Source organism: Mustela putorius, unplaced genomic scaffold, assembly GCF_011764305.1.
Source record: "Mustela putorius furo isolate JIRA1106 unplaced genomic scaffold, ASM1176430v1.1 tig00000832_pilon_pilon_pilon, whole genome shotgun sequence".
NCBI lineage: Eukaryota > Metazoa > Chordata > Mammalia > Carnivora > Mustelidae > Mustela > Mustela putorius.
In genome coordinates, this window is record NW_025421491.1 from 1,047,654 (window position 1) to 1,060,756 (window position 13,103).

General features: G+C 46.2%; 1 protein-coding gene across 4 annotated transcripts in view; it reads right to left on the minus strand.

Annotated features, from left to right (window-relative positions):
- The window catches only part of EVA1C (eva-1 homolog C), a 68,549-nt gene extending 55,741 nt beyond the window's left edge, over positions 1–12,808 (minus strand). For all 4 annotated transcript variants that reach the window (XM_045085155.1, XM_013058842.2, XM_045085153.1 and 1 more), the window contains exon 1: positions 12,634–12,808. In XM_045085155.1, the coding sequence (XP_044941090.1) occupies positions 12,634–12,793 (160 nt within the window). In that variant the 5' untranslated portion in view covers positions 12,794–12,808. The remainder of the gene's footprint in view (positions 1–12,633) is intronic.
- Positions 12,809–13,103: the final 295 nt, after the last annotated feature.

Genomic DNA, 13,103 nt, shown 5'->3' on the forward strand with positions numbered 1-13,103 from the left:
GACACCTTAAAGTAAAGCTTTCTATTAATTCATTGGATCTTGTGCACACCCACTCATGCTTTAGCTTCTTACAGAAAGAGAAGATGTAGGTGCTAAAGATAAATAGTACAGAGAAAACTCAAGTCTGCATTCCAGAAGGTTCCACAAGATTCCAGGGAACCCTTTCATTTGGGTTTGGTTTGCATGTCACTGACCGACTGCCTTCTAAGGATAAGAGTCCCTTCGCTTCTGTGTGCATGTGTTTTAGCTACACGGACAGCAGTAATTAATTAAGACATTCCCTCTGCTCAAGACTTCCTCACACTCACAGGCCTCGGGCCATGGAGTGCTGAGGTGGGTGCATCTGTGTTCTGTTTCCAGAGATGGATCTTCTTCTCCGTGGTCTGATTTTATCCTGGACTCAGTCTGGTACAATCCATGTTGTGTACAATTCCATGTTTTAAAATGAAAACAAACAAACAAACAAAAACCCCTTAAATTTAGTGATTTTTCGGGTCCCTAAGTCCCGAAGGGACTTTTCTGGAAACCAGCAAGAAAAAAACAGACTTTTTGCTGAGGTCTGGTGGTTCTGGGTATAGGACCCAAGTGACTGATATGGACACAAAGTCATTCCCATAACATGGGTGGGAATGCTTGAGAACATTGTGAAAAACTTTCCGAGCTCAGAAAATTACAACCTATTCATTGTTCAGGTGAATCTTGGGGCTGAATATGATACTTTGGTTCTGTCTTTTTTTTTTTTTTAACATATAGTATATGATCCCTATGGCCAAGAGAAGGCAGGGACAGAGAGAATGAAACATGTCCTCTATGTTAAAATACATATGTATTTTTTAATAAAAATTACTATTCATTGTTTAGTGTCCTGGGAAGGAAACAACTAGGAAAAAGCTTTTTCCTAATAGTTTTCCTGCTTATTTTTGTAACATCAATACCCAGAAGTAAATATCAAATGCATGAGGCATTTGGGAAAACCAATAATGACTCTAGACTTACATTTCAAAAATTGTATTGAAAAAAAGAAAAGTAAGATCTTGTAAGAGGATACTCTGAAAAAAAAAAAAACACATATGCCCATAAAGAGTTAGGTGGATAGTCAAAATCTTTCACATATATAAGTATGTACAGGTGTGTCTATGTATATATAAACACAAATATGTTTTTACTTTCATTGCAAGAAGCCATATTCATTTAAAAAACATACCGGTCTTTGCTTCAGAACATGATGCCTTTTTATAAAAAGGGTGTCAAGGGGAGGGGCTTTGATTTTCATACGTGAACTGATTCTCAAAAACTCTAGTTCTACCGCAACAAACAGGTAGGAAGGAGGAAAAAAGCAAAGCCCTCCCGTTGGACAGTAGTGTTCTTACATCACCCACTTTAAAATTAAATCTGAAACAGAGTTCTGACAGGCCTGCTATTTTCTTCAGTGCCAACAGCTACACAATAGACCTTTTTTTTTTTTTTTTTTTTTGGACAAAGCTCTTAAAATGCCTGGAGATTCAGATGTACTGAGTCACCAAACTGTACAAATGCAGCACACCCATTCCTGCTGGGGTCCCGTTCACCCTTTCGGAAACTCTACCACATCTTCTGTGTTTGGCAGAAGGAAAGATATTTTCATTTGAGTTCCAACCTGTCTGAAAGAGGAGTGACTGGGAGGGTCAGGTCTGAAAGTGAGTGACCTTTGATCTGGTGGCCTCTGAGCCGCAGTGACAGTTGTCATTTCAGAAAGATCTGCTGGTGTTCCTCCTACCCCACGTGGGCGCTGCTGCGGTGCTCAGCCCCACGTCCACATGGCTTCACGTGCTCCCGGCGAAGGGTATGACATTCAGCACCGGCACTGAGCAGGGTTGCTCTGGAATAACACTGCTCACCCAATTAGTGCTCTTAGAAACATCTCGAAACACTGTAACACATTGTAACAGGCAGCACAGAGACATGGACACAATGTTTCACAGACACGTCCTTTGGGTATGAATGTGCCAGGAGCCTCCTGAACCCGGTGGGCAGTGGAGGGTAGGGGTGAGGGTAGCACTGGGAGAGAGAGGGGGCAGGGGTGGGGGAGGAGGAAAAGAGGAGGAGGCACTGGGAGGTGCCGAGCAAAAGCAGTTTTCACGACTTTCACTCTCTCTTTTAAAAATTCAAATCAGACTGTGCCCCCCACCCCCCATGATTGCTCCGCTGAGTGGTGAAATAATTGGGAGGCGCTGCAAACGCATCCCCGTACTGCGAGTGAGCAGCCGACTTCAAGTCCGAACACCTCCCCCGAGTGATACTGAATTTGACAGTAATGATAGCCAATGTGTGAGCTGGAAATCAGGAGGGCAGAAGGGCCAGGGGCACAGGCAAGTTCCCTAGAGGTAGGGTTGGGGAGCCACGGGCCGCTGTGAGAGACCCTCACAGCGCCTGGATGTCCATTTCCTTGGCTTTCAAGAACTGGACTCTTCTTGGTGGCTGCAGGAGGCAAGCTGGCCTTGAAGAAGAGTGCCAAAGAGGTGTTTCTAGGATTTCCAGACTCACCTTCAGTTACTACGAATTTTCCCCACCCTTATCAGATTCTGAATGTGTAGAAAATAAAATGGGGACATACCAGCTGGTGCAGCCCCGTGTTCCTTAAGTCCAGCATGAGGACGGGGTCATTCCTTGTAGGGGGGGGCTGTCTGAGTGTCCTGGGAAGTTTAGTAACATCCCTGGCTCCCGTCACTAGATGCGGGTAGCACCACTAGTTGTGGCAAATAAAATTACCTCCAGACATTGCCAAGTATCCCTGGGAGGGAGGGGATGAAATCTCCCTGGACCGAGAGCTGCTGGTTTAGAGGAGACATTAGGGCAAGCTGAGTGTTCACCAGGTAAAGACAGTCATCTACTAGAAGGACCAGATGGCATTGGGGGTCAAGGTTGACAACCCCAGATAACATGCCTGAACCAACCAGAGACTAACTCAGAAGTCTGAGACGGGCAGGCCTTTTAGCTCAAAGCACTGATTTACGGCTATAGGGAGTCATGACTATTTAAAGAGAATTCTGGAGAGGGGGCGCCTGCGTGGCTCAGTCTGCTAAGCATCTGACTCTTGATTTCGGCTCAGGTCATGATCCCAGGGTCCTGAGATCGAGCCCAGTGCTTAAGATTCTCTCTCTCCCTCTTCAGATTCTTAAAATTCTCTTTCTTCCTCTCCCTCCATCACCTCTCCCCCTTTCTAGATAGACAGACAGATAGATGCATAGATGGATAGATAGATAGACAGACAGAATTATGGAGAAATAAAATCCTGGGGATCTAGCTTTAAAAAAAAAAAAAAAAAAAAAAGTAAATCAGAAGACAGGCGCTCACACTTGAACTCCAGGAGTTAAAGACGCAGAACAATCACTCGAGACCTGCCCAGTGGAATTCTCCACAGCGTGCCATAACCAGTTCCACAGAGTGGGTCCTATAGCTCTGGGCCATTGAGACCACTTTTCATCCTGAGGCTGCAGACGGGGCCGTCTTTGCATTCTGTCTCACCTGCCCAAAAAGCACCTGCTACCTCTGGAAGGTGTGTTGTGTGGTTCAGGCCTTGGAGAATGAAGGAAGGAGTCTTTAAAAACACCTACCCCTTAATGTCACTAATAAATTGACAAAAAGAAGTGTGTAAGTCTGATCTGGGGTTGAGGTACATTATTTTTTCCCAGTAGAAAAGGGCCTATAAAATGGTGCGCGTTCCCTAAAGCATATCTCTCAAAAGCCGTACAAGCTGGCCTTCTCGATGAGATGGTGTCTTCTCATTTCCACCTGCTTCCCAACAAACAGGCAGAGGGGACAGGGCTGGGGACCCAGATCTCTTCTGTCCCAGAGGACACTAGGATGGTTTATGATTTCTACACCTGAGAACTTCAGATGCTGGTACACATAAAAAGAGTGAAAAATCTTCTGAGCCCAGAGAAAGAAAGGAAGAACTTGGTGGCACAGTGCTCTTCCCTGTAACGCTGCTCTGTAGGCTGTCACGAGTGTGCATCACACTGGCTCTTGCAGACAAAAAGGGTTATTTTATCCAGATTATTCCCCCACATTGCAGGGGAAAAGGGACTCATTTGTAATCATCAAAGGAATGCTGACAGACTTGAAACGGGATTACATTCTATTATACTCATCCGAATTAAAGATTTGTTTTGGAGATCATTCTTAGGTTTCCTTCTCCCTGCTCCTCCAACCCCAAATGAGGCGATTTGTATTCACGAGACATCTGAGGCAGACATGAAATCAGACAGTTTGCAAACATACATTTCAGATTCAGTGGCCTGAGTTTTGAATTTAAATGTTGCCTGGTTCTCTGTGTGTGGAAAACTTGGCCCTCCGGTCAAAACTAACCCCAAACATCACTTCATTCCCTAGCTTATAAATCCAGGAGAAATTCAGTTTGGTGGGGAGGGGGGAGCCTGAGTGAGCGAGTGGTATAGGATTTCTGGATACCTGTATCCAGAAATACAGGTATGGAAATGAAAAATTTATGCCCAGGCAGAATTGTCTGGTAGGTTCAAGAGCACACAGCTAAATCCTCAGTTCCATGCTCTGCAGTGTGGGTACCATTTGGAGAATGCCACCTGCCGAATCTACCATTCACCCTTCAAGCTATTTGTTCCTTTCTGTGCATGAACCCACTGAAGGAAGCTTCCCCAGGACAGGGCTGACTCTTTAGGGTAGCTCTGTGTCATACCTCACACAGCATCTGGTACTGGAAAGACTTGCACATTTCCTGTTCTTTGACAGAAAACTCCTGTTGTATAGTCACTGTGGAACTGATGGCCACGTGAGCACCAAGCTTGGGTACCTCAGACTGGAAGTCCTAAGACAGTGGAAGAGATCAATTGAGTAAAAAATCTGTCCCTTGGCTTTGGCTGCTCAAAGGACAAGATATCTTTGAGAAATCTCTCTCCAGGCAAGAAGATGGCACTCTCCAAGAAGGAAGACAGAGCAAGGTATATAGGTAAAGTGCCAACCTTTGTACCAATTTTTTTCTTTATAACTCAGTCCTTCCTTCTAGACTCAGTGTCCTTCTCCACAAAGTACATCCTCTGGGAGTTCTTTCAGTAAGTGTTTATCAGTGGTAAACACAGCCTGATTTCATGCTCTTCTTTTTTTAATTTATGTTTTATAATCTCTACACTCTGTCTTGATAGTTTAGCTGGGTATATAGTTCTGCTCTGACAACTTGTTCTGTTCTGTTTTGTTTTTCCAAAACCTGGAAAAATATTTCCTTGGCTTCTGGATTTCACTATTGTTGTTGCAAAGACTTTATAGATGACATTTTCTCTCTCTCTCTTTCTATGATTTTTTCCAAGACTGTCACTTTTGTCTTAGTATTTTATAGTTTAAATATGATAGGTATAATTTTATTTTTATTTATCTTGCTTGGGATGCTTCAATCTGAATCTTTCATTAATTCTTGAAAACAGATTCCAAGATATTATCACTTTGAGTGTTGCCACTCCCTCATTTCCCTACTCTCTCTGGAATACTGATCCAATGTATGTTGAACATTCATTCCATGTTTTCCATGTCTTCACCTTTTTTGCTGCATTCTAGATAATTTCCCCAGCTTTATGTTCCAGTTCATTGTTTCTCTCTTCAGCAATATATGATCTATCCATTAAGCTTTAATTTCAATGAATACATTTTCATTAGTATAGTAGTATTAGTAGAGCTAACAGATATATTTTCTTCTTTTTCAAATATTTATAGCCTTTCATTCTTTAGTCATGTTTTAGACTTGCTCTTTTATTTGTTCTTCTGTTTTAGTTCTCCTCTGTTATTTATTAAGAACTCTATTCTTTTTACTGCTGACTGTTGCTCAGAGAATGTAATTTTGGATTGTGTATTCATAATCAGCAATATTTTATCAGTTGGAATCTCCTGGAGCTTGTGATGATGTCTTTATGCAGGGAGGATGTGTGTGTGTGTGTGTGTGTGTGTGTGTGTGTGTGTGTGTGTGTGTGTGTATGTGTTTTGCCAAGTATCCTGAGGCACAACAAATCTTGGACAATTTTGTTAGATTCTCAAATGAGGTTTCTTGGTAAAGATAATGTGAGCTTAAAACCCAGACTCTTGAAAAGGCAGACTTGTGATTACATATTCTTGAGGGAGATTAATTTTTTTCTCCGAACCTTAGCCCAGGCTGAGACAAGTTTTCTTGCTGGTTTTCTTTGCAAGAAAACTGATTTGTTTCTCATCCACTTTTTAAATGAATGTTTAACCCTTCCAGGTCCCAGTTTTATAGGAAGATCTTTATTCCAACTTCTCACTTTACGTTGGTCTAATGCCACATCTCTTGCCTTCATGCACCTGTTAAATACTGGTTGTAAAGATGATCAGAAGGTCCCAGTGTAAGCACAGGGGCAGTGCCAGCTAACTTCTCCAGGTCTCTGATCCCTCTTCATGTTTGTTCCCTGTGTATCCCCTATATATAGTCACTCAAACATTTAAAGGCTGTCTGTTATATTTCACTCAGCAGCTCTAGATGTTTTGCTGGAGAAATAATTACAGATCAACAGTTCTATCATATTTCCAGAAATGGATTACAGATCTTATTCTGTATTCAGTTCCTTGGGACTGTATAGTAAAACCTTTAGAAAGGATGTGGCATGGACAATACCTTTATAGGTATTTTCCACATATCCTGGCAAAAACTTGGGTCTGGTGGATTAGGAGACAAACATTACAGAAATGGCATTGCTTTAAACTACTGTATGTTGTTTTGTATTAGAGGAGCTGCCTGGGTTCAAATCTCCCTAAATTACTTCACTTTCCTTTGCATCAGTTTCTTCAATTTATTATCATAGCATCCATTTCACAGATGGTGAGGATCAAATGGGATAATAAACATAAAGTTCTTAGAACAGTGTCTGGCACATGGTGCTGTAATGTGTTTGATACACTAATAGAATTTTCAACTCACCAACTTCTCTCACTTGTGCTAAGGCAAGCCACACCCAGCTGGACCAGAGTCTTAAGTGAGATGGTGCACACATCGGGGTCAGCTAATGGATTCCAGAATTAGGCACCCCCAGCGAGGAGGAGAGACTCAGAGAACAGACTAGAGTCACGTGGTCAGCCACCCTTCCCCTCTGAGATAGTCCTTCTAAATTCTGGCGACCAAATACTAAAATCTTGGTGACTGCAGGGTTTGTATTGCTAAGAAAAGCTGTTTCCTTCCAGAATGATAAAAACACACCAGCCTCATTAGAATAATGACTTTGTATCATAAAACTTCAGAAAGCCCTCGCCTCAGCTTTTAGGTCCATTACTCAGCTGGAATGACAAGCATATGGATTTTGGAAACCAGTTAGTTGGTTCAAATCCTGCCTCTCAATTTTACTAGCAGGCGTAGAGCTGGGATAGGCAGCAAGATAGGGAGCAGGGATAGGTAATGGGAGAGCATATTACCCCCAAGTGGTGCCTTTTCAAGAATTTTAAAGATGTCAACAGGTTGCCTAAGACCAGTGACCTCCAAATCCTTAATATCATGAACGCCATTAGCAGAAAAATTTTGGGACTACATCTCCAACAGATGTACAAACTGTGTACTGTTCAAATGTGGATTTTTATGTGACTTTTTTTTTTTTAAGATTGAAAAGAAGCCAGTATGAATGAACAGAAGTTTTTCTCCTACATCTGCTGGATCACCTCGTGTGCAGCCACTTTGGATGGACTGGGTGGAAGAGGTACTGAAGGGCAGAATGGGGCAAGGTCAGTCTACTCAGTGGGCAACTGATGCAGCTGTGATCACTCCATGAACTATCTAGAAAGTGTAGGCAGACTGTGACACCTGCCCCCCTCCCCGGCTTGCTCCCCACCCAGCACCCGCACAAGCCAAGCCATCCCCTCCCCCAGGTTCATGTCAGAGTCTGCCTCTGCTCTGTGTCCCAGCCAGGTGGTCTTGGGCAGGTCAGCTAATGCCTCTGGGGCTTGGTTCCCATCTGGAAAGTGAGGCTAATGTTCACTTCGTGGGGTTGCAATGAGTTGGAAATCAGATAACACAGTGTTCAATTAACTTTTACTCCCTGCCTTTCTGTCCCTTCCCCGAAACTGCTGTTAGGCTGCCCTTTCCAATAAAGTGCCTGCGAGAGCAGAGTCATCAATAATGGAGTCACACGCAAGCCCAGACTCCTCTTCCCTGCTACGGAAAGAGCCTGCAGAACACTTTTCAAATGTAGTTACTTCCCATGGAAACAGACTAGCAGTTTCAGATGCCTCTCTTCATCTCTCTTCTTCTGTGACAGCTGGGCAACCCCTTCAGACATTGGGCTTGTTTTTCTTTGGTTATGAGCCGGCTTTTCATCCCATAAAATCGGTGACAAGTAAAGATAGTCCCTGAATAAAAGGGCGATGTGACGAAGGCACGAGCAAATGCTGAACTCTGTATGTGTGTGCTGGGGTGCAGAGACATATGAGTGGCTGGGAAAATACAGTCCCAGTCTCCCTGGTAGGGAGCCTTGGGGGAGGGGTGGAGGGACACCCAGTCACGCCTGCACACCCTGAATGAACCCATGCACGTGGGAGGTAGTCCTGCCCTCTGAACATAAGAGCAGTGGTTCTCAACTCTGGCTGTCCTGAGTTGCCTGGGAGCTTTCAAAATGATGCCAGTGCCTGGCCCCCACAGACTGGTTACGCGAGAAGCCCTGGGGTGCTGATTGAGCCTCCCCACATTTGTTCAGACTGAAGCCATTCTCCTGTGCTGCCAGGGTGGAGAGCCACTGCTTATCTGAGCAGAACGGGAAGGTTCGTTCTCTCCTAAATGAACAACTGTGTCCCCTCCATCAGGACCTGGTTCCCACCCCTGAGGCTTCAAGAGCGATTGACTTACCATTTTTCTACATTCCGAAATTCTTGGCCAGTGAAATAAGGAGCTAGGATTGGGTTTATTTGCTGGGCTGCAAATGATCTGGTAACAAACACCACTTCTTGTTGGCTTGGGTTACTGGTTTGCTTCGGGAGGGAGCAGGACATCGGCCCAGACAACCCCTTCCATCTTCGAGGTCTGGGGACAGTTTGGTACAAGGAAGACCTTAAAGGCTGTCCCGCTCTTCTGGTGTCTCATTTCCCTTCCCTTCTGCTTCCCACATTCACCATTGTGTGCCCCAGGGTGAAACCAAATGTGTGGACATTGGCTTATGCCTGCTAGAACAATTTTCCACCCCTTCCCTCCCTCCGTCCCTCTCAACAAGCCCATCAACCTCTCTGAACTTCTTTGAGAAGAAAGAAAAGGAAGAAAGGGGTTCCACAAGGAGACAAGCGCTGCTGCTGCCGGCCTTCAGCAGAGAGACGTGGGGAGAAAAGTCACCAAGAAAAAACAAAATGAACAAGACCTGAGAAACCGAACTCAGCAAAATAAGTCTGAGAGACACACTGGAACATGGCTCTTCAAAGCAGGACAAAATGTGGAAGTTCCTTTGCTTTCTATGGCCGGAAACCAAGAGGGCATCCCTCCCGCCTCTCGGACCTCATCCCTGCCTTCTTCTTTGCACAAAGATGATGCTGACATTACACTTGTGTTTGAAAAAAAAAAAAAATCAATGATCAATTTGGACCTCTCTGGCCAAATCCCTGATTTGGGAATGAAGTAAAAACAAAAAACAAAAAAACAAAAACAAAAAACAAAAAACCAGAACTCCATCCCAAGAAGGAAAACCTTTGAAAGCCAAGTGTATTTGAGTATGGGATTAAGGATCATAGGCACTGGTTTTGCATGAACTGTTCTTGTCTTCCTGGGATATGTTTTTAATGCAGTGATGATAGCCTTCCAGTGGCTGCTGGCAGCATCTCAGTATCTCCAGGGATGAGAGGGAAGGGGGTGTTTGGGAAGCCTTTTTCCCAGAGGCTTGGAGGTGATTAGCACAAGTCACGAGCGTGGAGGGGGAGGAGGAGGCCACCATGCAGCCCCTGGCTTATTAAGAGTGAGATCTGATGCTGGAATCCTCAAAGCAAAAAAAAAAAAAAAAAAAAAAAAAAAATCAATGACCCAGGAAAACTACACCAGCTGACAGCCCCAGGAAAAGGCTCAAGGAAGAGTTGCAAAGAAGAGAAAGGCTGAAGTAACTTTCCAAAACTCTGCTCTGTTAATCTGGGAGGCCCTATACTGTACACACAATGGCTGGGATCCCTGACATTCTGGTACTTTCTTTCATGTGGAAACACCATCCTTCTTCCATCCCCTACTTCCCAGGGCAAAGGGCTCCCCCCACCCCAACCTCCCAGCTTCAGTTTTTGATGTTTCCCTTGTTTAGAGGAAACAAGTACTATCTGCATTGTCAAAGGTTGCTCCCCAGTGCTGGGCAATTCTTGTAAGGCTCTGTGGGGAAACGGGGGGCACTATCTCCTTACAGACCTCTGGTTTCTAATGCCTCCCAGTTTGTAAAAAAGAGCAGGACCACCTGTCCGCAGGAAAGCAAGCATCAGGGTTTTTAAGGCCCCCAGGGTGCCGGGTGGAGGGGATTTTGGAATTACATGATGAGTATCCACTGCTTTGACTAAAGCAGTCGAATGAACCCTCAGATGGTCACCTCTGGAGTTTGGGGATTTTTCTCAATGCTGTATATCACAGAATTAGGGGGTCCTTAAAGGTTTCGAGTCAAACCAATCAACTTCAAAAGACTCTATCTTTCTCTCTGAACCTTCTCTAATGTTTACCCGATGTCACACAATACAGCATTTAGATTTAAACCTGAACGTGTCTGTGCTTTAGGAGGATGTAATTTCTTTTTCTTTCTTCTCCCAAAAAGGCTTCCTGACACTCTCTCCCTAGCCCTCAGATCCCTGAGGAGAAAGGCTGATCAGAATTAAAATGGAGGCTGCTTGTGGACAACTTGGCCAAATCACCATTCCCCAGCAGTGCAGGGAGTTTTAAACCCTGGAATTCAGGTTCACACCGAAAGCAGAAGGAAATACCTCTTTTTATCATTTACTGTCATTTAGAAGAACATGTATCAAAATATCCATTTCGCTTAGGATGTGGCATCCCTATTGGATAGCCCCAACACGTCTTCTAGAACAGTCGCTACATACAGATAATTCCAAACTTGGGTGGTAACCTACAGACAGCAGCAAACACTGCAACTGTTTCACTAAAGAAACAAACTCCAAGCGCCTATAATCTGTGAAAACAATCTAATGGTTACACTGCAATTTACCTAAAGCAATATTTGTTCAGTTGCAGTGATGTCACTGGAAAAAAAAAATGTTTGTCAGCTTTCAATGCTTTCTCCACAATATTCAGAGCTAGAGGGTGGCAGATTCAGGACTGCTTTCCATAGCTTAAATCAGCAAATACGGAACTTTTCTAACAGCCAAGAAAGTTCTGTTACACACACACAAAAAAAAAGTCAATAGCACTTGAAAAGCATTTCCCTAGGACATTTACTGCAGCATTCTGACCCCACAGTGTTCAATTTTAAGGACCGCAGTTTGCTTGCCAAATAGGCATATCTTGGCTCCCTTTGCTAGGTAGAAACACTGCCTTGATATTAAATATTCAAAGCAAAGAACCTCTGACCTAAGGACTCTCAGCTAACAATGACATTCTCTGTAAGTAAACTAGAAACCCAGCTCAGCTCCTGGTTTGCCAGTGTTCTCTGCCACGTACCAGTCTACTGCAGAGCAGGGGGAGAAGTGACTCCATTTACCATGATTAGATTGCAAAGGACCCTGCCCGCAAAAGCTCGGGCTTGGCAGAAGATCCCTGGAGAAGGGGGTGAGTGGGGTTCAGAGTTGCCCCCTGGGCTGGGCAGGGGCTGGGAAAGGGTGAAGGCCTCCAACTTCACCAGAGGGAGACCCAGGTCTGTTAAGCAAGTGCAGCGCTAAAACAAGAATGTGGCTCCTCCAGCCATCATCAACCCAGAAACTTCTCTCACTTCGTGGAGCCACACCTACTACCCCAGAACTGAGATCAGCTACGGGAGCTTTGGTGTGAGTTTCTCTCCCCAAAGGAAAGCCTCACCGCTTACTGGGAGGAGGGAGTCATTATTTTATGTAAAGGAGACTGGGACTGGAGGGGGAAGGGGGGCGCTGGTACCTTTTGGCGGTAAAGTCAAGACCCTCCCCCACGCCCAGTCTCTGTTCTGCAAACTTCTGCTCATCTGGCACACGGACCTGCCGGCCGGCTGCCCTCCCTGCCTGCCGGCGCAGACTTCAGGTCAGACGTCCCTCGGGCTAGTCTCCATACATGGGCACCCGGGAGGCTGGCTGGGGCGCACCCGGACCATGCGCGTGGCAAACCAAGTGCAACTCCGCGGACCAGCACGTGTAATGGACAGCGCTGGGCGCGGCTCCGGGTTTAGGAGCCTCCAGGGGACACGTATCCGTCAGAGTCGGGTCCCTGATGCCAGGAGCCGATGATGGGAAATTGACGAGGTAAACAGCAGGGCGAGAAACTCCCAATAGGTTACCCACCCTTCCTTGGGGAGGGGAGGACCTCCTGTGCCATCACTCCACACGCAGCCACCTCTATGCCAAAGGCTCACACCAGGCAAGAAAACTGGCTATAAGCGTGCCTCAACATCAGTCCAACCCGGCTGTGCCCCCTCGGGTGGCTGCCGCCAGCCGAGGGCTCACCTGGGCGAACTGTGGCGCCCGGGACGCAAGGCGAGGGAGGTTGCTTCTTACCGGAGAAGTCCGTGAGCGCAGCGATCTCTTTGGAACAGACCAGGACAGTGCAGTAGAAGAGGCGCAGGAGCTGCCCGGGAGGTTCTACCTGCCTGCGGGGTCCAGGATGCTGCGCGGGCTGCGGCGCGGGCGGCGGGCGCGCGTGTCCAGGCAGAAGCATGGTGCCGGGCGCGACCTAGAGCGGGCGCGGGCCCGGGGCGCGATGGGGGTCCCTGGGCAGAGGGCAGCGTCACATGGCGGGGCGAGTCGTTGGCCTGCGGCTCCGCGGCCCCCCGCCACCTCCCGGCTCAGGCTGCCAGAGCCTTTTCCCAGCGCAGGCCAGCCCCGGCTCCCCAGCAAAGGGGAGGGGGCGGAGAAGTGGGGCGGGGCGAGGAGCCCCGGGAAGGATCCGCGTAGTTTCCCTGAGAGGAAATCTCCGCTGCCTCCCCGCGAGAGGAAACGAGGGGGGCCGAAGGGAAAGTGCAGCCTTC